This window comes from Nyctibius grandis, chromosome 5 (genome assembly GCF_013368605.1).
Source record: "Nyctibius grandis isolate bNycGra1 chromosome 5, bNycGra1.pri, whole genome shotgun sequence".
Taxonomy (NCBI): Eukaryota; Metazoa; Chordata; class Aves; order Nyctibiiformes; family Nyctibiidae; genus Nyctibius; species Nyctibius grandis.
In genome coordinates, this window is record NC_090662.1 from 18,320,638 (window position 1) to 18,347,499 (window position 26,862).

Below are 26,862 nucleotides of genomic sequence, written 5' to 3' on the forward strand. Positions count from 1 at the left end.
ATAACTAAAAAAGAATTAGTTATCTCCCAATACCCTGAAGGAGCATGACCATAGGCTATGCTGTACCTTTTCTAACCTGGTTTGGCCCTTCCCGAGGCCCAGGTGTCAGCTCTGTTATGAAAGTGCATTGTGGGTGCTGCTCTGCAAAGGGGTATCAACATGGAAATCAGCATCAGAAGGAGCATAATTTATTTCTTTGGAAACAAATACTTCAGATCAGTTAGTTATAAGGTTTTTATTTTTTTCCCAATACTGCTTTTGCGCAATTATGGTAAACTTATGTGTCTATCTTTAAAAAGACTCTATATCTTTTTAGCTCCGATTTCTGTTACATTCTGTATCTGAACTCTCAGCTTGTTTCTCCACCACACAGCATCTAGCACGGCACATGCACTTTCCACTCCAGTGAGTGCATTAAGACGTTGATGCCCAGCAGGTAAGTGTTTCACTTGAGTGTATTTACCAATCATTCTTTAAAAGGAAGATCTTTTCCTTCCTGTGGTTTTCAGATGTTACATCTTATTCCACATTTGTTGCCTATGAAAGTTTAGTCCAAGGAAAAGATGTTTCTAGTGGTAGCATTAATTCAGATAAACAGTAACTCTGAATGTGTATAAAGCACTTCTCCAACCACAGAATCTCACAGTGCTCAGTCTGTGCAAGTCAAAATTGTTGCCCTTCGGGGGCTAAAGGACAGGTGCCAGGCAGAGCGCACCCCAAGCAGGAGTGTGGCAAGGACAGATTGCAGGCTCGGCTTTGCCCAGGGCAAGCTCACTGGAAGGGCTGGAAAACACACACATGCTCATGTTGCGCTGATGTTTGGGGTGAGTGACACCCCATGGGCACTCATGGTGGCAGCCTGTGACATTCCCTCAGTGAGGTGCTGCTCTGTTTTTTTGACTGACCCTCTGCCAGGACCAGCCAGGGTCCATCTCTGCTGGAAGGGTGGCTGCTCTCATTTCAGGTCTGGAGGAAATATGATGGAGAAAAAGAAATGTAGGGCTTGGGGGGCCCCGGTGATATGGCAGAAGCAAAGACATCCTGACAGCTGGGTCTCATGTGATTTTCAACAGGTTGGCATTTACATTTTATTTATACATTTAACAGAAAACAGGTAATTAGCAGTAAGAGAGGTCATAAAACAGCAGTAATATAACATAGATCATACTTGATGTAACACTTACTGTCAGAAAAACTGTGTATATAAGCCCACAAGATACCATGCATGGAGAGTAAGCATGAGAGATTGTTCCCCGGGTGCTGGTTCCAGCGAACTCTCAGAATTCTGGCAGCAAGTGATTTTTATGATTTAGTTCACATTCTTCCTTTCCCTGTAAACAATTTGGTCTGGATGTAAACTGTCAGGAAATGTTATGATGGGACAAATGCTCAGGGCTGTGCAGAGGCCATGCCAAGCTTGACTCCAGGGGTGGCCAGGACTTGGGGCTACCTCCACATGGCTGCCTGTCACCAGAGCAGCAGGGCACGCAGCCACGCAGCTCCTCTGGGCAGGGTTCTTCAGCTGTCTCAGCTCAGGCATCTTTTCCTAGGACACGTAGTGGTGTCCAGGACAGACACTCGTCCTCCACACTTGTTTTTACTCTTGTTTTCCCGATGCTTGACTAAAGACCTTCCTGTCCTGAGCAGGAGCAAACCTCTGTGCATGTGGCCACTCAGTTCTTCTGTAGGTTGAGCTCTGCCGCAAAGGGCAGATGGACTTTAAGCCCTTCTAGAGAAGCAGGGTGGAAAATCAGGAGTAGATCTATAGCAGCTAATTTTATCTCTTAAATTGTACATGAAAACAAATAACTCAGTGCAGTCATGTCCATGGGGTTAATATGAGGTTAATACCAAGGCTGTATTACTCTTTTTCAGCTTCCTTTTCCAACTTTCAATCTGCAGTCGATTTTTTAATTGGCAAAACACAGGAATGGCCCAGAGATGCTTCTGGGATTGCAGTAGCAAACAGGTAGGGACAGTGGGGTTTCGTATATTATCTTAATTTTTAAAACGTTTTATCAATTCCAGAGCTGGAAATACATATTTTTTAAAAGCATAGTTCCCGAAGTGCAGAACTCCTCCTCTGCAGCAAATCCCCTTACCAGCGAACTGTGGAATATGTCACACCTCAGATTACTGAGTGGACAATCAACACTTCAACTTTTAGACCATCTTCTATTGCCTCTACTATTAAGCCTCCGTCCAAGCTCATCACAGTCAAAGTAATTCCGGTTACACTGCTGTGAGCACGCTCTTGTACAGCAGCAGGCAGCTGTGGGAAGGGCAGGCGGCCTCGCGTGCTGTTTGCCTGCTGGACAAGGAGCCTCCAGCCACTACAGCTGGGAGGCTGCAGGGGAGCAGAGGCCCTTTCCCAATCCACTCCCTTTCCCTTATGCAACACTTGAGTCCTCTGGGATCTGCAGAAATGGGACGTGTCTGATTTCCAGCATCAGGACTGTTGGAGAAACTGCTTGTGGCACAATGCAAGGGTACTAACTTGCTGCTAACTGGACCACTGCAGGAGACACAGATTTCCTTTCTTCATTTTTCCTTGACACTAAGGCTATTAATTTCCTGACTGTTTTCTGCAGCAGTCTCAGCTTATGCCAGCCTTGCCTCTCCTGGATCAGCCCTTGGTTGGCACAAGCATCTGTACAACAGTAACAGACCAGAGCAACCACCAGAACTGGGTTAAAACAAAGCTTGCAAGAAAAGAGAAAAAAAAAGCTTCATTTTAGCCCGGATCAGTTCCTCAGTCCTGTGCTCCACATTGTCAGGGGCAAGTAAAAACACGATGCAAATGGAGAGTGAAGAGCAAACGATGTGTGAAATGACAGTCTAAACTATAAATGGACGGACGTGACCAGCCTCAGTCACTCAGCTTTAGACAATATAAAAATTCTCTTTAAGCCTTCAAGTATTTTTATAGCCTTAAATTACCATTTCTTCTCTCTCTGAAACAATCTCCAAAAATGAAGAGTGGCAACAGTGGCTGAAGATAATCAGACCAGTACTGTGAGTATGTATATGGGGCTGGCAGCTCTTGTCCGAGCACCCAGTCTTGTCCCTGGACCCCCGAGCTGCCCAGGAGACCCTGGAGGCACAACACTTCCTCTTATTTTCCTGATGTCTTGCAGCCTGCAGAGACTGGAGCAAAACTCTGCACTGCACGAAAGAGGCTGTGCTGGGTAATCCTGGGAGATGTGTGTCCTGGGTCCCACACATGGCTTGGACTGGAGCAGATCTATTCCACTCTGAATTCCTACCTTCAGAAAGACTCCCCAAAGGGATGAATTCTGACCTGCAGCTCATAGGGACGGGAGGAGAAAGCTCCAGCACTGTCAGCCAGCCCTTCACTCCCTATATTCCCCTTCTGCATCATTCGCTGTCTGATTTCTGGTGGGACAGGGGCCAAGGATGGTGGCGCTAGGCCCACTGCAGGTACATTTTTTCATCTTTGATATCTGATTTTGACTATTTGATTGGAAAACAAAAGGAAGTGCTAAGCTGTCACCTCCAAAGTGTCCTGGCCAAGTGGTCCAGGTTACGAACGCTACCGAGTACAGGTACTGCTCCTGGGAGCTGCGCGTTGTGGGTGATGACACCTGGGGAGCCGGCTTTTGCTCTTCCTGAAAGATATGTCTAGGGATTTTCTGGCATTAGAGTATGAAACATGGCTGTGTGCTATCATTGAGCAAAGTATGGGGGAGGAAAGGCCCTTTTTGGGTGTGGGATGTTCCAACCCAAAGCAGGGGGATGGAAGCAGCCCATAAGCAACTTGACTTTCACTCTTGCACAGATACCACACGAGACCCCACGCTACTCTTGGGTTTCTGAGGTGCTCTTGGTTGAGCAGGTCTACACAGTCCTTTCCTCAGACTAATTGGAAAATGACTGCAACACTGCTACAAAAATAAGAAATAACTGAACCTTCTGGAGCTGCTGAGTCCTACAGCTCCAAAACCAACATAAATTTGTCAAGGGTCCCCATCACTCTCAACGTGCAAAGAAACAGGATAGAGATAAACGCAGGGGAAAGTGAGAGACGTACTGCAAGGTTGCTATTTTGGGGTATGAATTTACCTTCCAATTAAAAGCAAGGTCTTGGAGTTTGGGGAGAACCTGCACTTAGTTCTGGATCCTGTATCTTTGCTGCCTTTTTCATTTACAGATTAAGTCACAAAAAGCGGTTGTTATTTTAGACATGGATATTTTTTATCTATCTGAGCACTACTGCCTACCACAGATTTTGATATTTTTTAAAAAATGTCTCCTCATTTTGTGTTTCGAGTAGGAAGTTTCAACTTCACACCAGTTCTACACACGCTCTTCTGCTATCCAGCAGTTTGGGCAAGATAAATGTGCAACCAAGACCTTCCTCCACTAATCTCTATGGCTTTTATCAAGATTTTATTATTGCTCACCTTATTGTGGTCTTTGAGAAGACATGGGGAGTATCTGAAGTAGTTTAAAATTATGTAATCTTTAAGATATCACTGGGATGAGGCAAGTGTCCCTATAGATCCACCCAGCCCCAGTTTTTGCTTTTGCTTTCTAACCGGTGAATGAAACAGGGAAGGGAGAGCCAGGTGAGCTGCCCACAGTGATCTCTGCGGGGAGCCTGCCTCTCCCCCAGGCCGCATTAACCACCTCTGCTCCCACTCCAGATGCCTTCCCAAATCCTCAGTCCCCTCCTGACACCTCTATGCTGTTTGTCCTGCACCACCCCAGTGCTCACAGGAGAGGGGACCCCCATGGGCACCACCCCGTCTCATCCATGTTTATGGTGGAAGGGAGCACCCACGCAGCATTGAGGCAGGAGAAGCCTCTGAAAAGCAGCAGAATTAGCAACGTCTTACACACCAAAGCAAGTCCTAAAGCAGGCAAAGCAGCAGCCAGAGAAGGCAGCGACCCAGCTCCAACATCCCCCCCTTGTCCGTCCGTCCGCCTTGGCACAAGGTGGGAGGCAGCAGGCAGCTCCAGCGCCGGCGCCCTCAGCCTGCTCGATGGCTCATCCATCGGGAGCGATGAGGAGGAACAGCGCTTGGTGTCATCCCAGGCATCTGCCTGCCTGCCAGGCTTGCTCTTTAAAACAGGCTGTCAAGCACAGATAGCTGCTGAATCAATATGGATTTTATTCTACAGCCTGTGCCCGGTAGCTGTTGATGCCACTTCTGCTGGCACGGGGTGGGCTGTGCTGCTGTACACCAGGTTGGATCTGGGCTACGAGGGAGAGGATACCAGCGCTGACTCCTTGGTGCCCGTCTCGGATGACTGTGAGAAAGAAGCCAAACAGGAAGACTTCAGAGATGGCGCCTCTGTGTTGCCGTGCCAGTCTCCCCCACCAGTGCCAAACATGCACGTTTGCCAAGCACAGAGGAGAGTTTGGATATACTACAGCTGGTCAGTCCTTCGGATGAGATGTGAAAGCAGGGGCCTCCTCCGACAGCCTCGCCGAACCCGTTGCACGTCCCAGACAGACTATGAAAATCAGCCGACATCCAGATCACCGTCTCGTCTTCCACCAGGCAGCTTCTCATGCCCATCCCAAGGCTGTAGATTGCTGTGGATAATAGCTGTGATGTTTATCCAGACTGTGGCTGCCTACCTGTGCTTGTGCGGAGGGTCCAGTGCTCAATGGTCCCATTGAAGAGGGCATGTCCGGCTACTTGGAGCTCGTGTACTTGGTGACGGCCTTGGTGCCCTCCGAGACGGCGTGCTTGGCCAGCTCTCCTGGGAGCAGCAGGCGCACGGCCGTCTGAATCTCCCGGGACGTGATGGTGGAGCGCTTGTTGTAATGGGCCAGGCGGGAGGCTTCTCCAGCGATGCGCTCAAAGATGTCATTGACGAAGGAGTTCATGATGCCCATGGCCTTGGAGGAGATGCCGGTGTCGGGGTGGACCTGCTTCAGCACCTTGTAGACGTAGATGGAGTAGCTCTCTTTCCTACTCTTGTGCCGCTTCTTATCGCCCTTCTTCTGGGTCTTCGTCACGGCTTTCTTGGAGCCCTTTTTGGGGGCAGAGGTGGACTTCGCTGGCTCTGGCATCCTGAGAGCTCTTTCTCTGGGTCTTGGAGCTGCTTGGAAAGAACACCAAAAAAAACAAAATTCTTTTTTGTTCTTTTACAGTATAGTTTTATTTAAAGATGAGAGAGACTGAGTTGGAGACAAGCGACATCTCTGAATCTGAGACAAACACCCCATGACCCCATGCAAGCATTTTTGAACTGCCAGTGAGAACTGCTGTGGTTTGGGTATAGTTTTTTGTTGTTTTCTGTTTAAATCCCTGTAACACCAGCCTTGTAAAATCACTGAACCCAGGCCTAGTTGGCATCTACTTAGTAAATATGGGCTGGAGGGTGAACATATTTCTGAGAAGAACATTGCAGTTCCAAAGAAAACACTAACTGCAGCATGGGTTAAATTAAATCTTGCTGGAATGGGCTGGAGACTGTTGCAAGATATCACTGAAGCCACCTCTATACGAGACTGGTCAAAATGATTTTATATGGTTATTACAATCTCCAATAGGCCATTTTTTCTTTGCATGTGGGTAAGAGTTTATTTTGAGGATGCTTACATTTCTGTGGCTATTGTTTTATACCATGTATTCCAGTGGAATATAAAAATCATACAGTTTTAAGCTAGCTAGCTGAGCTACAGGAATCTCTCAGTATTCATGTTAGCTAGCAAAAATACCAGAGGGTATAGAAAAGCTCAGAGGAGGAGACAGGAATCACCTGGCAGAGAAACAGGAATGTGGACAGAAGGAAAAAATCAGTGGTTTTGGGCTACATGTTGATGGAGAGAAGCAACATGGACTGAAATTGTTTCCTGCTATTTGGTGCTTTCTGCTTTCTGGAGAGCAAGCCTCCGCTGGCCAGTTTACATAAAATCACAGAATTGTTTTGGTTGGAAAGGACCTTTAAAATCATCGAGTCCAACCATTAACCTAGCACTGCCAACTCCACCACTAAACCATGTCCCTAAGCACCACATCTACTCATCTTTTAAATACCTCCAGGGATGCTGACTCAACCACTTCCCTGGGCAGCCTGTTCCAATGTTTGACAACCCTTCCAGTGAAGAAATTTTTCCTGATATCCAATCTAAACCTCCCCTGGCACAACTTGAGGCCATTTCCTCTTGTCCTATCACTTGTTACCTGGAGAAGAGACCGACACCAAAGACGCCTGATCCTCTCTCCGAGTTTCTCTTCATTAGGCTGCAACCTGCAGAGCCCTGACCTGCAGCTGACTGCTGTCATCCAGAAGTGTAGTAGCAAAAAGACAGTATGTAAAGCCGTCATAAAACTGGGTGCCTCCCCTACACTACAAATTTACATGTGCTTTACTATGTGGGTCAAGGGAATAACTGTATTATAAGCTGGTAAACGGTTTTGTGTTTCAGAGGACACTTTGAGTGCTCCCTTGAAAGGCATGGCTTCTCCAGGCTTTGCTGCAGGATCAGCTTCCAGCATCATCCCAGGGCTTGGGCTTCTACTGCTCTGTGCCTCTTTTGAAGAGAAGATGACCTAGGAATTAGTCTGCTGGCCAAGAGAGACTAGAAGAGAAAGAAGAGCTTCAGGGCTGATGGCACATGGGAAAACAGATAGAAGTAAACAGGAGAGAGAAAGCTGGGATGTAACATATGGTTTGCACACACAGAGCATCAGAGAGGGACCCAAACGGTGCCTGTGTGAAAGCAATGGCTGCATGCTCAGCCCTGCCTCTCCTCCTTGGGAAGGAATGAGATGCCACCCTCCATCCTGGCCTGGTTTCTCCACTGTTGCCCCCATTGGCAATCAAAGCCAGACGTAGCAGCTGTGTTGCAACAAAGTCTATAAGAAGTTCCCAGTTGCTCCCTGTGGGAACAGACATCTTTAATGCTGAGGATGGATTTACATGCCCATGTCTTAGGTGGATACCAGCTCCTGCTTCCAAACCACGCAAAAAACCTCCGTGGCTCCAAATCCTCAGTACGTGAGATGCATCAGGGCCACTGCTGGCTGCTTTACCCGACGAGGCACCGACACGGGGCTCTGGTAGCCGCATGGTCTGGCAGGTGTTGGGCAACGGGCAATGCTGAGCGTTTCAAGTGGGTGCACGCCCAGCTGCGAGGGCAGGCTGGCACTGCTCAGGATGCCAGGGAGTGGGGAGGCAACATCTCCACCACAGCCCTCCAAAACGCCTGCCCGGCTAGAAGTGAATGTTGGCACCAGTGTCCTTAGCACTGAGTTGTTGCTCAAGCAAAGCAGTTTCTTCCTTGCCATTAATGGGAGTATTGCCTTTGTGCAAAGGACAAGACCCACCCAAGTTTCCTTTGCTTCATCTTGCAAAAAGAAGTATTTTGTCACTCCAAAATGGGATATTGTCTAACTAGGTGGAAAAAGTCAGCGTACAGGAAAGCTTCATGTACAGGGTGCAAGCACACCACCGACTCCTCGCTGTACCAGAACCTCAAACTGCTCATACTAAAGCACACAAATATTCCAAAAAAACACCAAAACTGGGTAAATACATATAAATCCCTCTCGAATTTCTGGAACAACTAGCAACCTAACATCACGTATGGAAGACAGGAAGAAAAAGAAAAGAAAAAAACCCAAACAAATGTATTGAAAGCTGTTGATGATTTCTTCTAGTTGGCTTTCATTTATGAACATTAATATCTTTTCCTAGTTTCAGGAAACCTGTAGTTGTAACGTATGTGGTTACATCACCTGGCAATCATAAACTAACATATTTTGCTGACTCTTTGAAGTTAAAGGAAAAGCAGTTTCATAGAAAGATGAAGGAGATGGGCAGGTGGCGAGAGTAGTTCTTCAGCTGAACTCACCCCCTGGCAAAGCTTCATGGCCAAGTGAGATGAGCTAGGTGGAAAACCACAGACAAAGACCACGCCCAGAGACACATGGGATGGTTCTGACCAAAGTGGACTCTAAGACTTGGCATGGCAAAATGCTCAGTGTGAGCATATGAATAAACAGTGTTGCAGAAATGGCAGAAACATGCAGCTGGAACGAGCCTCCAGAGCTTCACGCTTTGCTTTGAGGATGGGGTACGCAGGCATGCACTCCTAAATGAATTTCTTAGTTTTTCTTTAAAATTGCCAAAGACACGATTTTCCTGTGCTATGTGCTTGACTCTGCCATGTCATCCCCTTTCTTAATTTTCCTGAGTGTTCTTCTCAGTGGAGGCGTTTGGAAGGGCAAGTGCTGGACTGCCCCAAAAGTCCTGGACACCCTTCCAAACTCTGACACCTGCCCCCTTAAACACCACATTTTCTTCCCCTGGTGAAACCATGATTTTTCTTCCTTTCTTCCTCTACTTGGGAAGCAATATTGGGAAAAGAAGTCCCCTACTGCTCTTGTTTGAAGACTCAAAAATATGTCTTTTCAACGGAAAGGCATTTTTCCAAGAGAAGAAATAACTGTGCACTTGCTTCTCTTTCTCTTGAGCTAATTTCCTGACTGAAAAACACCACAACTGAAAAATGAAAATTACTGTTTCTTAGGTTTTTTAGAAAGGGTGTCCTTCTAAAGTATGTATTAATTGTTAAGTGCACTTCTACTGCAGCTTTTAGAAAATGAATACAGCGCCCAACAGGCACCAGAGTGATTTCATGTGTCTCCAGAGAAGGTCACACCTACAGAACATTTCTGTCCATTTGACCAGCTAACGCCCTCGGGTAGTGCGGCCAGGATCTTGCTCTTCTCCCATGAATGGCCACAATGAGGGAAGCCACGATGCTAAAGTTCACAGATTAGCACAAAAGCTTCGGTGTCCTTGCTTCTCTCCACCCATTTCTTTGCAGCCTACTGTTTAACAGGTAAATAACACTTTCTTTGGGAACAGGTTATCTTCCTTCCAGTTTGTTTGGGCAGTGCCTGGTACAAAGAGCCTGATTGTGTTTGCCAGGCGCTAAATAAATACTGTTAATAATGGTCAACAGTATCACCAACCATTCTGTCAACTGTGCAACACAATCCACAGGCAGGTGCTGCTCTGGTATGAAGACAGAAGTAGTGGGATTATTCCCAAAGCGTCCATGCGGAGGGTTTGTTGAGGAAAAACTAGGCGACCTTTAAGAAAATGGTTTCTTTTTATGAAAATAGCTGTACTACTTTCTTTTTCCTTTAAAAAAAAAAAAAGAGAAAACCTGAAGAGGTTATTGTGTTTGCAAGTGTTGCCATCACGACTGACTTCTCTACTGTGAGGGTGACCAAGCATTGGCACAAGTTGCTCAGAGAGGTTGCGGGGTCTCCATGCTTGGAGATACTCAAACTCCAAGTGGATGTGGCTCTGAGCAACCCTCAACACCTGACCCTGCTCTGAGCATGGGCTGGACTAGATGTTCTCCAGAGGCACTTCCAGCCTCAGCCATTCTGTGACTCTTGGAGACTGAAGCTGGGTACCTCTCACCTAGAAGATGCTTTATGAGTTGTGCTCCCTGATGGACATTTCCCATGGGATACTGCAGCCAGAGACTCACACAAGGACCCCTAAGGAGGGGAGATGGTGCTCATCTCCAGGTCCACGTCACTGCAGTCCCTGGGATACAGGGTATGGCCATGCAAGAGGAGGCACTCTGAAGCATCATGGTGACATTTGGAAGGTTTCAGTTTTTTTGAGGAAAAACTTTGGGCACATTTTTTTTCTTTACAGCTTTGTATGCTCTGAGTCAATCAGTTATCAGTGCTGGCATTTTTCTCCTTCCTCAGAAAAACAACAACAAAACCAACCACAATATTTTTTCTAGCCAGCTCCAAGCAGCAGCCTGCCTGCTGCTAGAAACTAGAGCAGTGCGGAGCGACAGATACATCTTCCTTTGTGATGACACCCCTTTCTTCAGCATCATTAAAAGGAAAATGAACTGAAAACATATTCAAAGATACAAATCACCGCAGTCCCTCAGATCTGAGATGGGAGAGGAGCCCTGCTGAGAAATCCCATGTGAAGCCTGATGCTGTATCTCTTTTCCCCAGGCATGATACATTGATGGAGAGAGAGTGACAGGCAGGGAAGCTCCCGCAGCATTTTTGTTCATTTTTGGCCTTGCTGCTGAGTCTGTAGGACCAGTGCCAAGCCAGTGCCAGTGGTATGCGTGGGTGACCACGGGTGGACTATTAGCTGGGCTTTTGGACCTCTCCTCATGCAGGGGTGGAAACAGCACTGAGATTTTTTTCCTTCTTTTTCCTATTAAAAGCTGTCTTGCTGTGATGAGCTCTGTGGCATCCACTGTAAATCCTCATGCCAACCGGGCTGCTCCCTTGCTGTAATTTCCTAATCAACCATAGAAGGTACATTTCTAGAACCAGCACTTTGTTCTCAGGAGGTTTTGGTGAAAAATTAAACATTTGTAGGAAAAACTCAAGCTCTCATCTTTTGGACATCTCATATTCTGATATTTGCAAATCTTCTGATGATCTATTTTAATCTTTGCTAGGGTAAATGAGAGCCACCAGGCACTTGCTGTTTATTCTACCCTTTAAACAGAAATGTCCTGTTTTAGTTCTGTCCAATTATTGCCCCTTTCCTTAGTTTCTCTTGCTGTATAAAATAAAGAAAACTTGGCTTTAGTCCTACACATCAAGAAACATAAAGTGAAATTTGCTGCTCATTTTTGTTTTGCTCTCTCTGAAACACAAAGAAGGGCAACAAATTAGGGAATGTTTCCACCGAAAGGAAAAGGCTTTCTAATGGCTTCATCTGCTCTGAAATGCTTCTAAGAGCACAGACAGCAGATCTGGTACATACAGTTTACAAATTAGCAGAGGTCAGCAAAGGACTGCTGTTGGAACAGCGTTATTTCTGCAAACTGCAAATCCCCTCCCTTTCTTAATGTACAGCCATCTACCTGGAAGTTATTAAACAAGAATATGCTCATCCAACAGGTGCCATTAAATAGTAATAGCTGAGAGCAAGCAGATATTTTATGGTTATTTGGTGGCAAGCTCTGCCTTAGGTAGTAAATCAGCTCAGAAGCGTGATGAGTCACCGTGAGACATCAGTGATGCTGCCTCATGTGCAAAAACTGATAGTCATATTTTGGACTGGAAAGACTTTTTCTCTTGGTATGTAGTCTAGCATGTGATGATGAGGTAATATTTGCTTTGAAGTAATGAGGAGGAGAATTTCCTAGAATAAGGTAAACTAGTCTGAAATGCCAGATTTCTTCCAATGGTGGAGGGACGCAGAGATCAGTTTTGGGATCCCAGGTCTCCTTCCAGGTAATTCAGTATCAATAATAAGGCCCCATCCCCAATCCCACATGCTCTGCTGCATTTTATTTGATTGCTCCTGTAAGGTTATCATTTAAATGGCTAACTTTTAACCTTGGATACACACATGCAATTCTTCTAGTGAAGAGACTCATCGTTGTGTATTGGACCATGAAAATACGTTAAAACTGAAGATGCCTCCTCTTCCTTAACATAGAAAGAAATGCTAGAAACTCACTCCCTTACAAAGATAGATACACTATGTTCAAAGGGATCTTTAGATTTCTTTGGCAGAAATACAAGCAGAACAGAGCACTGAGATACACTGCCATCCTAGCTCTTTGGCTGATCCTTATCATTGCTTGTGTTAACACATTGCTTGGGAGTTCAGTGCAGGATATTCCCTCCAGTAACATTTTCTTTTCTCTCCTTTTCTTTTCTAGCATTTCCATTTACGATTTTAGAAAACACATTTTTCATCACCAGCAACAGCTGTAATTTCTTGTGCTACTTCTGCCCAAGCTGCAAGTATTTCTCAGGGTTGTGGGGGTATCAGTCAGAGATGCTTATGTACAAAGTAAGGAGCAGGACCCTAGATCACAGTTCTCTGCAGAGAAGATAGATTGAATTTTTAAAGAAAGGAAAATCTTATCCATGAGTCAAGCAAAGCAACAGAGAGACACAGTGCTGCAAGAAGAATGACTGTCAGGAGGCTAAATACTGCTGTCCTTACTCTGATTAAAGGAGTGCCTGAAGTCAATGGGGGTTTAACCTGGGTCTGAAACCACAAATACAATGTTTGGAGATGCTTAGCACCAACAGCTGACATTGATTTCCACTGGAATCCAGGAGGCTCAGTACTTTACAAAAATCAGACTCCACATTTTATCAAGCTTTTGTTACTGTGAATAAATAACTGAGTACTTAAAAAAGCTTTAGCATGACTTTTATCTGCTCTTTATAAGAGCATCCATTATCTACCTGCTTTGGAATATCTCTGATCTACACGCTTGACGAACAGGATCTAATAAATGCAAAAAGGAGAAATGATGTCTTCTATAGATCAATACCCGTTAAATGTTTACGACAGTACACCCAGTACCAGCATCTGCTACAATTACACTCCAGTCAGCTTTCCCATGGTGCACCAGGGTTTAGGAGAAACCTATATTACCGCAGCCATCCTTGGAAAGCCCTTAGTAGTAACACAGTCCACCAGAGGACACAACCAGGCTCACTCCTTTCCTGGGGTTTTAGCAATAAGTTAAAACCTTAACACAACATAAACTTCAGCACAAGCTTCCTCTCCAAGTGTCACAGTCATCAGGATTTGCTGCTTCTGCCACAAATCCTTTCCTCAAGCAACAGGCTTCTGTTCCCTTCACAGAAACATAGAACTGTTTTGGTTGGAAAGGACCTTTAAAATCATTGAGTACAACCATTAACGCGGCACTGCCAAGTCCACCACTAAACCATGTCCCTAAGGACCACATCTACACATCTTTTAAATACCTCCAGGGATATCCCACTTCAACTCAACTGGACCAACTGGGGGTCAACCTGTCAGGAGTAACTCTGTGTCCTGGTGCAGCATTTAGCTCCTGTCCTTAGACTAACTCAGCACAGTTGTTCTGAAGGCAGGGAGAGGTCAGAGCCTGCTAACCACGTACAGGCAGATGATCTCCAATTGACCTGGAGCAATCCTGCTGGCCAGGAGAAGCAAGCAAGGCATCATCACAAGCTCTGCTTATCTTCTTGGTGATTTGCAAAGTACAGGCTATTGAAGACGGATGTGAGAACAAAAATAATAGGTGACTGGGGTCTGTAATACTTTACTTGTTCCATGATGCCCTATGCTATTGAAAACAAAAAGTGCAGATTCAAAGTAAATTGCTCTGTGCCATATCAAAAATGAAAATCACTTGATCTTTGACCTCATCATTTCAATTTCTCTGGAAAAGCAGAAGACCATAAACTCACTGAGTCTGCTATATCTAGGTCTGCTATATCTCCTCCTACAATGGAGCCATGGTCTCTAAACTAGTAATGATAGTAAGTCTAAAGAACTGCTATGGCATTTAAGCAAACTATTTTTATGGATTTTATGGAGTAACGGAGAATTAGCAAAATTCTAGACTATTTTCATCGGTGCTGAAAAAGGCATCCATTAAAAATGTGCTAATTCAGCCATGCCCAAAAATATGAGAGAAGCTACAGCCCAACACCTGCAGGCCATAAGGGGAGAGTGGGTGGGAGAGGGAGAAGCAGCAGCCCCAGAAGATGAGACTTGCTTCTGAATTAAGGCAGGAGTTACGTGGGAACCAACGCAGACACGTGTGGTACCTCTTCCTCCCACGTGCCCCATCCCCAGGTTTTCAGTAGGTTTCTGTGACCTTTTCCAGTGCTACAGATAATTTGTGTAGCAAAAAGAAACAAAAGCAGGGATCGTAGCCCACAATGTTTACTCTGGCTCACCATGTTGACCAGGAATAATGCATATGGATATAAAGCCATGCCAAAGTGGAAAGCTATGTTCCCAAATTAGACTGAAGATCAGACCAAGGTCATTAAGGCTTTTAAGAGTGACGTGATGGGTACATCACAATGCAAGTATTACCACATGTCCTCAATGGTATGGGTGAAATAAGCCCAGCAAAACGTTTTAACAACCTTCATGTGATGTATATGGGTCTAACGCACACACGCTCAACAGACCTGGGCAGTATCACCAGCTGCCCCGCTACATGGGGAGAAAGAGCCAAGCAAGGGCATGATGTGTGCAGCTCTAATCAATCATGACCGACATTCCTTCTAAATGAAGGAATTCCTTCATTTGTTTCCTAGTTACATTACTCACATTTCAGCAAGTCCTGAAAACGATTTCAAAAAACTAGCAGAAAGCATGCAATTAATGAAGAAGTCAGGAATGTGTGAAAGCTGCTTTATCATGGCTGTAAAGCAAGGGTGCCTGGGAACATGGAGGGTAAATGCAGAAGCTGTGGGTACCACACAGGTACATCCAAAAGGACTGCATGCCATGCCACAAGCTAAAGGGCAGCGAGTGGCACAGAGTCAGATTTCATTGCTACAGGATACTGAAAATATTGTAATGTGTGTATTAATAATTAATTTGGCATAGTAATAGCAATTTTACTGTAAAATGGAGATGCATGACTACTACTGGAGCCTGTGGGGAAACAAATATAAATGTCCTTCCCCAGATCTCACATCATCCAATAACCAGACGGGGAATACGATCCAGGACTGCTGACACCTTTCTCTGCTGCAGCCACCAGATCACATTACCACAGGCAGAGAGTCCTCTGAGCGTTAGAGGTCATCTTCTGTACGAAGCAGGAAAGTGGAGAGCCTGTCAGATGGAAGGAGAGGAGAAAAGCATGGCTGAGACAGCACGGCAAAGCTCCGACGAAGAGGGGAGCTGGCTACTCTCCAGAAATAGACAGGGGTGAGCGCTAAGGACACAAGAGTTATTGAAGGTAAAAGTAAACTCTGGCAGAAGAACTGACGATAAACTGTTTTAAAATGTTGACGGATAAATTCACGCTGGAGATGAGAAGAAGGAACCCCATTTACATCCTTATTTGGAAGTGGGAGGATGAGGGCAACAGAGCAGGGGAAAAAGATAAAGAAAACCATACCCTACATAGTTTAAAGACAAAACCTGATTTTTTTTTTAAATAAAGAGATTTCTAGGATATGGCTCTGGCAATAGCAAGTAACTGCTCTACATTAACCACTGTATTTACATTCTATGTTGCTGTGCTACTGAAGAATTGTTATCAAAATGCACAGAGGTCCTTCACTTTGCACTTCTCTTTCCTTTATTCTTTTCTTTATTGTTCCTTCCTTCTTTCTCTCACACCCATTACAAGTGCCAGGAGGTTCAAAGCCCCAGCAGGTTTGCTGCCACTTGGTCCTGTCCAACATGTGATATTTGTACAGAGACTAACACTTTACTTTGAGCAGCCACAGGGTTGAAAAGCTTGCAGTTCTCCAGAAACATTGAAAAAAATGGCTTTCAGGCCAGGTTATCCCATGCCCAAATTCCACATTGTACAAATTGCCTGTGAATGGTGTTTTAATTTAGCTCTAATTTGTGATAGTGTCATTATCACATGGATTTAGTGTGCTAGTCACTATACTGATACAAGCTAAAAAAGGCCATCTCCCTTCCAGAGAAATCAAAGCATCATTAGGGATACATCAATATTTACATCAGGCAGGGGTGCAAAGAGCTCTCTGCTGAAGCCTCAGTTGCAACCACTAGACCAGCAGTGAAGAAAATAGGGGTTGCTGGACAAAATGACTGCCCCAAAATGCGAGCGGTCCTGGCTGGTCAGTAGCAATTAGAACAATTAAATGTAAGGCTCACTTCTCAAAACACAGAAGGGTTTTCAAAGGCATCAGGTTTAAAATGCCAGTTTAAAGTGCCACATTATCTGTACCATACTGCTATTTTTAACCATCCGTGGCTCCATCCTCCTACACTCACTTTCCTCCTGAGGCTTCCATACCTTTAGTTTCCCTACTGCTACTGTCTTCCAACCTGTTTCGTCCTCAGATGAAGTGCTCACCCTTTGCTCTTCTTCCTCCCTGCCAGTGCCTCTCTCAGCACGCACCCTCTGCAGAGCTCATTAGTGCCTCTGCTTCAAGAAGCACATCTTTGCGGGTGACTCCTGAATTCTTATCTTGAGTTGTGCTCCAGTTTTCAGGCAGGCGCAATCGATAAGAAGGATGATCGGAGCTGGCCTGAGGACCCACAGTGCAGGAGAGGAGAGCATATGGGATTAATTCTGGCATGGAGGAAGAGGGAGGTGTGACAGAAAGGGCAAGACAGCTGCAGCATCCTCATCTTCAAGGCAGAGCTGCTGTATCTGCAATGCATTTTAAGGCTTATATACATCAAGAATGGAAATAACCCATATTTATATCGGGTACGGTCAGACAGCTCATTCCTGATGGGATGCTTCCTGCCTCCTGTCTTGTAGCATCCCACTTGTTACTCAGTCATTTTTCAGGTCCCACAGAGAACCCAAAGAGGACTTCTCCCTTTCTGTCAAACGGCAGCAGCTTCCCTACCTTTCCTTCATCTACGTTCATCAACGGTTCACTTCAATTATTTTGGTTTTCCCCTTTCCTTCTCTTTCCTTGATTCTGCCTGTCCTTGTGACAGAGAAATGACGAGACTCTCACCAAATGCTTTCCCTGGCCCTCCTTCACACCAAGATTTCTCTTTCAGTGCTGAGCTCCAGAGTGGTCTCAGCTGTTCCTTCCTCTGTGCCCTCCTTGTACCTTATTTCAAGAACTTCTGCAAAAATGTCACACACTTTTCTGTTCAAGCTTCCTCTCACCTTCCAGGGTAACTCATGTCCTCTTTGTACCTCCCAATAACCTTCCTGGAGGTGCATCTTCACTTCCTCCTACCTCTTATTCCATTGCCTCCTGTGCACGCTGTGTTTATTATATCGCCACCTTTGTGTTTTGTTCTCATTCCTATCTTCCTGACTTCTCTAGGGTAGTATTTTCTACTTAACAAATATCAGTCTACTACATACAATCTCTGTCCTCACAAGAGACAGGGTCACGTAGGTTATACAAACAGGTTGTAACGAGAGATTTTATGTGCCCAAAAGCATGTTCATTTTTCCTGACTCTGTCTGTTGGTCTAATACAAACATTGCCTCTGCTGGCAAAACTTTGCCCTTTAAAATCCTTGATCATCGTGGCTACAGCCCCACAGTTGCTTCCTCAGCACACACCTCCTGCAATGATTACCTGGGGGATGGTCCTCTACCTTCAGCTGATGCATCTCAACTCCGCAGGTGGCACATCTCATGTCAGAGATGAGTCCTCTGCAAATGGAAACTCTCTATTCCCTGATCCTGGGGTCAACATCAGTTTTTAACAAAAAACACAGAAAACCTTATTGCAATGGACTGCCTGTGTATTTTCACCAAATTCAGAAAAAAAAAACCCTATTCTATAAGAAGTTTTAAGGCTGGTTTGAAAGATAAACAATTCCCCCGATGGATCATATCTTCAAGAGGGTCGGTGAAATAATATGACAAGGGTGGTGATTAACTCTCACCACAAAGGAAAATGTTGAGTTGATGTAGGTGGCATATAAAATCCCCCAATCTCTTTGTGAGTCAGGTAAGCTGCCAGAAAGCAGAGGTGGAATCCGTGGGATGGAGCTGTTTTCATTTCAGCCAGCTAGTAGTATGCTTTTTGAAAGACAAAAAAAATAGTTTAATTATTAAATCAGATTTTTTTTACACTAAGAGTTTTATTTAAACAGCAAAATCTAACATTTGCCCTTGATCCCCGATGATGCTGTCTGTAGTCAGTGATAGTCAAGGGGAAATATTATTAAACAACTCCACCCCCACCCCCTGAGGCTAATGTAGCATTTTTGGGTTATGCATCTATTCTTCCATCTCCCACCCAATGCATATGATCCTACAGTCACAGCTCTCTCCTCTCCCTCTGGCTCCAGAAAAAAAGGGAAGCTGCTGAGATGAGATCCCAGCCTCGCCCCACACAGAGCCCTTTCGAGAGGCAGAGCTTAGCTCTGAGGAAGACAAAAGCATTTCTCTCCCACTAGCTGCACAAAGGTGGCTTAACAAATGTATAAAATAAAACAATTGGCAAAAAGGAAAAGCATTTTGCGGGGTCTTGTTCTGGATCAGTCCAGGATTCAAGGGATAATTCAAATAGATGGCAGTGTTCCTTATCTAAAATTACAGACTTTTTTATTACCACAAATCAGAAATTTAGAAATGTGAAGAAAATGCCATTAGTTCCTGAGTTCAGGGGGCTTACAATCCTCCTCTGGTACCATCAGTGGGATCACAATAACTGCTCTGTTCACAGTGCAGCCTGAGCAAGCTGCTTTCTCAAGTCCGCTTCTGAATTTAGGAACATTTCCCATGTACTTAATTCTTCAGTCTACCTGATACATGTGTTTGAGGATTTCAGCAGCATATTTCAGGTGCTGAGAAAGGGATGCAATAGGATCAGACTATCAGCATGAGTCACTTCTTTGTTTCAGCTGGAGAATGGAAGATCTGGAGTGGTGTAGAGAGATATGTATATATATATATATATGTAAATGTAAGTCAGGAGAAAGGATGGAGGAGGACAATGACCAAAGGAGCACCATGGAGAAGAAAACGTCAAGAGGAAGGTAGACTAAGGCAGTGAACTGAAGTGAGATGTCCAAAAGGAGACGGAAAGACAGGGTATAAAAAACAGAACAGAAGAGAAATAAAAAGATGGAAGAAGGAGAGGATATATGAAAGGGGATAGAAATGAGAGAAAAGGTGTGAGTGGACAAAAAGCAGAGAGAAGGGGGAAGGTAAAGTAACCAGCACAATGTTTGGCAAGACAGAAATTCTGAAGCATAAATAAGACACAGAGAGATGCGGAAGGTCATAAGAAGAAGGAAAGACCTTGCACAGCTGAGATGTGAAACAAGCAGTTGGAGAAAAAAAATCACCTGCCAGAACAGCAGTTCTGAAAGTCACAGGTGAGAGGTGCTGCTGCCCCAATGAGGGACAGTCAAGCCCTGGGAAGTGACAGGCTAAACCCAAGGAGAACAAAGGATGAGGCCAGGAGAAGACAAACGACACCACTGTACTACACTGCACCATTTGTCTAAAATAGAAATCATGAAGGCCATTGAAATTGCCACTTATATCTGAAACTTTAAAAAAAACCCCTATTTTTTCCAATGCAATCCTCCTCCTTCTCTCCCAATGTTGGATTAAATTAATTACTGTACACTCCACAGTCGTACCTCCCTGCCAGGGAAGAAAACCCCAGACACTATTATGCCTACAGCAGACCTTGCTCTCTGGCTCCCTTTGCGTATAGAGGCTTCTGTAGAAATACTTCAGTAGACAAAGCAAGATTTCCTGCAGCTCCAAAATTACCTTGATGGAGCTGGGTATCATGAGCAGGATGAGGAAAGAAAGAGGATGCAAACAGGGGTGCACGCTCAGGGAAAAGGCTCTTTTTTTTTTCTGTTTTTATAATTAGAAAATCTTACCAGTATAGAGAGAAAAAATTGCTGCTGGTAAATAAACTGTCACTCCTTTGCAGATCAAATAACAGGAACAAAAGAGGAGTGTGTGGGAGATACATTCACATTACCAGATTCTTTCTGTTGTTAACATGTGTTCAATGTAATAAAAACATAATCAGGAAAAGAACACATTCTAACAAAAATACTATGGAGGCTATAGAGTAAAAACCCCAGGAAGATCAAACAGTGCTCCCAGGGTAGCACCAGTCTGAGAAACCAGAGCTTTATTAGTAGTAACAGGAGCAACACATGGAGATGAATGGAACTGTGTTTGTAAATGTGACATGCAATTGCACACTCTCGCTTGGCTTTCCTTTTTCACGATCTGACTCAGCCTCCACACGGTTCCACTCCCCCATCTTTTGATTCATAAATTCTTGATCGCAAAACATACAGAGCTACAAAGCCAGCATGCAAAGGGCACGAGATGACGTGAAATACGAGGACGCCGGCAAGCGCAGAACGTGCCGTCAGTCACCAGCGTGCAAACGGCCAAATCTGCCAGAGAACAGCAGCGGAGCCAGGGCCACCCTCTCCGGGGGCTCTCAGGAGGACGCTGCGCAGCAAACCACCGCTCATCTCTGTTGCGCTAGAGGCACGCGCCGAGGAAGACAAATCTATGACAAAATTGTATAATATTGCTTACACTGCACGGTAGTCCCCACATCGCCAAACCCAGAAGATGGGACATGAGAGGAATGAGAAATAAAGGGTTTCTTATGGTATATACTCCCTACATTTCTTAAGCTATGAAAAAGAGATCAGCAGTGCAAAAGACAACAAACAGTGCATGAGCAATGGGTGTACAGCCCTGTATGTTTACTAACTAACAAACATACACAGTGTTGACACAGGGGTGTCCATACACAGGACCGACCCCTTCCCTGCAGGCACGGTTTCCTCAGCCTGTGTGGTGGGGCTGTAGAGGGCCAGCCGAGCCCACCGGCACTGCCGGCCCACTGCAGCCGGTGCCCCAGAGCAGGTACCCGGCCTGGACTGCAGGTACCCCGGCCTGTACCGCAGCCCCCGGCCCCGACCGCAGCCCCCGGCCCCGACCGCAGCCCCCGGCCCTGCCACCGCAGCCCCCGGCCCTGCCACCGCCTTGGCCTGGCTCGGGCACTTGCTTCGTCCTCAGCCCCCGGTTAACCGGAGCGCAATTAGCTCCGGCGACAGGCTCCCAACGATGACAGCAAAGCACAGTCAAAGCTGCCGCCCTGTCTGTGTTATTGTCAAGCCCGGAGCACAACGAAGCCCCGATCCTGCTGGGCTCAGGATCCGGCCCCACCGCACGCTACCGCTACCCGTACGCAGCAGCGCGGTACAGGCTGTGTGACGAACAGCGTACCCGGACAGCGCGGTCCCGCTGCAGGCTATGCCGGGGTGCAATGCACAGAGCAGAGGGCAGCACCGGCTGCACCATGAACGGCCAGCACGGTAGGGAGGATCTTGCCTGCTAGGCGTCTGGGCTCCTTCGCAGGCGAGGGCAGGTGCACGCCGCGGGCGGCGGCGGGGCTGGTGGGCTGCTCGTTGCTGCTCCGCGCAGAGCCTGCGGAAGGCCGCGCCGTGCCAATGCCGGACCCGCCTCCGCCGCCGGCCGCGGGAGCTAGGGCCGGGCTACGGCCCGCGGGGCGCCTCGCTCTGCGCCGCCGCGCTCCTGCGGGCCGGGCCGGGCCGCGCCGCTCCGCTCCGCACCGCCCATAGGCCGCCCATAGGCCGCGCCGTCGGCCCCGCCCGCCCCCGCCTCTGCGGGCTCCCGCCGCGGGGCCGGGGGCGGGGTAGGAGCGCGGAGCGGCCCCGGCGAGCGGCTCGGGCGCTGCGGCGGCGGCGGCTGCGCAGGGCGCTCGGCACGGCTTCGGCGGCGGCGGACGGGCACCTGCTGCCGCCCTCGCCCGCAGCGGGCAGGGGCGCCACGCTTTGTCCGGGGCTGAGCGGGGCGCGCCCGGCCCCGGCAGCGCCCGGCCCGGCCCGGCCCAGCGTAGCCTAGCGACCGGCGGCTCTCGGGGCGTCTCCTGGCTCCGGCGGCCTGGGCACGGCGGGGAGCGTGAATGAGAGTTTGCTCCGATTTACGAGCAGGGTAAGTGCCCCGCCGGGCCGCCTTCGGGGGAAAAATAATATACTTAATTTATTTTTATCTGAGCCTCTCCGCCCCCAGCACGGCGCCGACCTCCCCGGGCCGGGGCGGCGGGGACGCGCGGGCGGGAGGACAGACGCGCCCGCTCACCCCGGGGCAGGGCTGCCTGCGGGGAGCGGTGCCTCCCGCCGGGCCGGGCCGGGCAGAGCCCGGGACGGAGACACCCGGGAAGGGATCGCTGCCCCCGTTCCCTCTGTCGCCTTTTGTTCGGATCTCCCGGGGCTGAAGAGGGAAGGGGGCGGCCGGGGGATTTGGGGGGAGCCGCCGGGGAGCTCGGCCGGTGGCTTAGCCTTTCTGGGCCTTCTTCATCCGTTTGCGGGAAACTGGCGACCAGCGCCGGGGGTGTCCGGCTGCCCCCTCCCGGGGCGGGGAGCAGCTCAGTTCCCCTCCCCGCGCCCCTCCAGCACGGAGGAGCCGTCCTGGGCTGCGGGGACAGGCGGGCATCCCCGCCACCGCCCGGGCGGAAGGCGGAGCCGGGAGTCACGGGCTGGAGTAAACACAGCCTGTGTAGGGTGGCCGTGAACCTGGTAAAGGTCACGTCTTCATGGACAAACGCGGCTCGTCCTAGCTGGTCTCCCGAGTTGTGGTCTTGGGGACGGTGTTGTGGCTGCTGGTACGCTGTCCCTGGCTTGGTCGTGGTCGTATTCCCTACAGCCCTTGCTTGGTGAGGGGGGAGCAGTCCGAGCTGCATCGCACCCCTCCTTTACCTCTTCCCAATCCCCGGCCGGGGTGGCACCTGATTTGGAAATGAGACTTAGGCGTGTTGTTTCGGCTGTGAGCTTTAGCTGAGCCTGGCCGTCTTAGGGGCTGGCCTCATATTCATATTAAGTAGTAGCCAGCAATGTACCGTTCCCCCAAAGCGTGCAGTGTCTGGGTGCATCTCGATGTGGAGCGATGAGGCACGGGAGTGTTGGAGGGGTAGGAGCAGAGCAATGCTGCTGGAGAGCTTACTTTCAAGGCGACTCGGAGGATGGCAGAGCCATGGTGCCGGGTAAATGGCTGTTTTACAGTCCAAGCTGTCAACCTGGGCTCCTTTGGAGAAGGTCTGATACGTGTGCACCTGTTTTGTGGGCCTCCTGCATGCTTCTGTGGGTCATCACTGGCCTTAAATGCATGTATGGGGCAAATGGGAAAATGACAGCTTTTTTCATGTTTTTGTGTCATGCTTTGGTGCTGCAGCTGCAGAGTTTTAGGTTGAGTAGATGTGGTACTGTTAAGCTTGTATGAATGTGGAATGAACAATGGACAAGTTCTCGGGTATCACATTTCCAGTGGTGGTTGAGATGTGGGTGGGGAGGGGAAATATTTAATAAAGCAGGGATCCCAGGTGCCTGTGCTCTGTCTTATCTGGCAGTATCCTGCCTTAGTTTTTAACATATAAGTGGTTTAATTCCTCAGAATTAGAGGTGCGAGCTGTCTTAAACCCTTAAACCTTTCTTTTTTTTTAAATGACATATCTAGTTATCAAATGCTATATCTAGTTATCTAGTTATTCAAAAAGGGGGGGGCTTTTTTTTTCTCTTAGTCTGTGTTCTTCTGAAGCTGACATTTAAGCTACTAGCTGTGAAACTGATAAAATATAAAATTAATTGATGGTGTTATGATACCAAATTGTGCAGAAATCCCTGGAAGCCTGAGTTACATTTCACTGGCGGTGACACAAGTATGTTTGGCTCATCCCTCTGTCATAATAAAGGTGTTTTTGGGCTGAGATGCCAGACTGAATTGAAGATGAGCCATGTCGTGTTTCCAGCTCTGCAGGTAAGCTCTTGGAGGTGGTTTTGGCCGGTGGCAGGTGGGACTAACCTGAGCTAAAGCGTCAGACTGAAGGGTTTGTATTTGTTTTTTTTTTCTCTTTGAACTGTGGCACTGCTGAGACCTGGTGTGCTTCAGCACGTCCTGGGTCAGGGGGTGACTGTTGAGTGGTGCGGGGAAGGCTGCTGCTGCTGGAATGTACGTGTGCTGCTCCTTGGCACCGTACGACTTCTGCTCTGGGTGAAGGCATCACCCAGGCTTTGACCTCCCTCCTGCCCACCTTGCCACCATCTCTGTGGCCTGGTGACCTGACGTCAGCGCCTGTGGGCGAGGGAGGAATTAAGGGCAGCAGCTGGGAAAAGCCTGTCCTGGCTCTGCTCTTTGCTGGGACTCGGTTTTGGAGAGACTGGCAGAAGGGAGATCTCAATTGAGGAGGCAAAATCAGGGGGCTGACATGCGGCCCTGCTGTCTTCCCGTCTGGAAACCAATTCCCGGTGATTTACAGCAGGTAGCCAATGCAGAAGCTATTTCCTGACCCTACCCCTTCTCCTCCTCCCGGCGTGTGATGTTCAAAGCTTGTAGGAACATTGTAAGAGTGAATGGCTGGGGCAGTATCAGATGCTAGAGAGATTCAATATTGTTTGAGACCTGAGGAAAAGCAACCAACTTTAATATTTTATTTTGGTAAGGGAACTTCTGCAGTGTCTGAGAAGTGATTAGTGCTGCTGTTAAAGGTCAGGTGTGATTCTGGGATATTGAACATAGTCTGTGGATACTTATGGTGTACATATATGTAGTAATCACATGTATGTGTTGCGTCTTCAGCATTGTTCTGATACTTGAGTATTCACTCCTTAATACAGAGACTTCAAAGCTAAGGAGGAGCGTTAAGTTTAACGCCCAGAGTGATGACAGATCTGTTGGAAAATTAACAAAGACCCCATTTCACCTCATTTTGTCTGCTGAAAAGTCATGCTTTGTTTTGGTGACTCAGTCACCAGCAAATCCATAGGGATTCTTGAAGATAGGAGACTGTGCTTTGTGTAATGTGGTCCCATTAGCAGTTTTATGGTGAATACCTTTTTATTTAAGGAGTAATAGATCACATTTCCTCATGTTTTGTTTCTTACAGGTCTGGAAAATAAATGCTGTTCAGGAATGCTTGAGTCAAGGGCAACATGTACCTTGGTGAATTTTTTGGGTGAGAACTATGTAGCTATTCAATGGCTTGTCCTGGTCTCTTCTTCCTTCTCCTTGCCCCCAGTATTTATTAGGCTTAGCAGTGATACTCTCTAACTTTGAAGTCCCCAAAGCCCAGGCTGTTACCAAAATACTCCAGCTTTATGTGCAGAAAAATCTGCCATCCCAGATTGGAGGTTCTCTTGCCCAAACCTGACCGTGTCAGGGCCAAATAAAGTACCCAATTTCCTAGCTTTATCCTGTAATACTGTTTCTTTTTCTTTCCTACATAGATTTTTTTTTTTTTTTAATCTAAATAATATCTGCATGGCAGCATCCGTGCTAGGAGGAGAGATGACTTCCTGTAATGTGTAATTTTTATGACACAGAGTGTGATCAAAGGCAAAGCTTTTGACAGTAAGTGCTTAATCAGGGTCTTCCAAAAGAGTTTCTCTCTCTGCCCACTGCCCTGGCCTTGCACGGTGACAGGTTAATCCATGGAATAATCTGTGCACAGAAATACAGCTGCCAGATTTAGCTTTTGGGTCATGATGTTGGGTGCTCTTAGGGTTTGTGTGTTTTGATCTTTCAAGTTTCTGAACAAATGCAAGTTTTCTCTTTTCATCTTGTGGTCATTGTCATTGATATGAGGGACACAAACACACACACAAAAAGCAAAGAAGTTAGGCCTTTTCCTAGGAGATCAGAATTTATTTAAACAGTTGTAGTTTAGGAGTGAACTCACCTTAAAATTTAATGAGTTAGTGCTGATTTTTGTTATGACATAAGAAAATAAAATAAGGAGTCTTTGAAGTTACTTCAGACTTCATGAATATTAACAGGCTCTGCAGTCTTCACAGAGAGTAAGTTCTGGATGTTTTTTCTTCACCTTAGTAGTACAGTTTCTTTTGCACAGTGAATCTCCTTGCCTTGACTAAACTGAAAGAGCAGTTATCAGATGCAAACCAAAAATACAGTATTTGTGGTTAGGAGCACTCTTGCTGGTTTTCCCTTCCTCTCTTTAACACCCAGTCCTTTCTCCTGGTGCATGTTCTGGTAGCAGTAAATTTAACTCTGTGACTTACAAGACCAGATATTCAGAGGTGCTTAAATGATTGAAGATGCAGCTTTTTGCTTCTGAGAATAGTGGAAGGTAAAGATGCCAAATATGTTCAGTTGCGTTTGAAAAATCCTTTCTATTTGCATTTTGGGTCACTATATGTGTGTAATACTTGCCTGTGTTAATGAGGAAATAAAATGCTGGCACTATATGCTAAACATTCCTTGAGAATACTTAAAATTGTCTCTTTCAGTTTAAAATCTATGTCTACATCTTAATGGAAACTGAGATTCCGTTTAGTTGTAGCTTCTTACAAATGCCGAGTTAGTGCAGCAAGTTCTTTGTAATGGTCTGTGAAGAACACATCACCTGTTCTAGATACACGTTAACAAGAATGCATCAAACTTAC

General features: G+C 46.8%; 2 protein-coding genes across 9 annotated transcripts in view; one reads left to right on the top strand and one right to left on the bottom strand.

Moving 5' to 3' along the window:
• Positions 1 to 220: 220 nt before the first annotated feature.
• On the bottom strand, positions 221 to 21,863 carry LOC137663843 (histone H2B 5-like). 2 transcript variants are annotated; one of them, XM_068401441.1, is made up of 2 exons: positions 21,674 to 21,863; positions 221 to 6,075 (listed from the first exon to the last, which is right to left on the bottom strand). In XM_068401441.1, exon 2 carries the CDS (start codon positions 6,044 to 6,046, stop codon positions 5,666 to 5,668), a length of 381 nt encoding a protein of 126 aa, XP_068257542.1. In that variant the 5' UTR covers positions 6,047 to 6,075; positions 21,674 to 21,863; the 3' UTR covers positions 221 to 5,665. The 2 variants fall into 2 exon arrangements, with proteins under 2 accessions (XP_068257542.1, XP_068257541.1); XM_068401440.1 differs by having other exon boundaries at positions 21,779 to 21,861.
• Positions 21,864 to 22,253: 390 nt separating this feature from the next.
• GRAMD4 (GRAM domain containing 4) overlaps positions 22,254 to 26,862 on the top strand; it is a 119,769-nt gene continuing 115,160 nt past the window's right edge. For all 7 annotated transcript variants that reach the window (XM_068401629.1, XM_068401630.1, XM_068401632.1 and 4 more), the window contains exon 1: positions 22,254 to 22,402. In XM_068401629.1, coding sequence (XP_068257730.1) covers positions 22,374 to 22,402 — 29 coding nt within the window. In that variant the 5' untranslated portion in view covers positions 22,254 to 22,373. The remainder of the gene's footprint in view (positions 22,403 to 26,862) is intronic.

Bases quoted from the DNA above. Each gene is read 5' to 3' on its own strand.
- LOC137663843 (XM_068401441.1), bottom strand. From the start codon at position 6,046: ATGCCAGAGCCAGCGAAGTCCACCTCTGCCCCCAAAAAGGGCTCCAAG.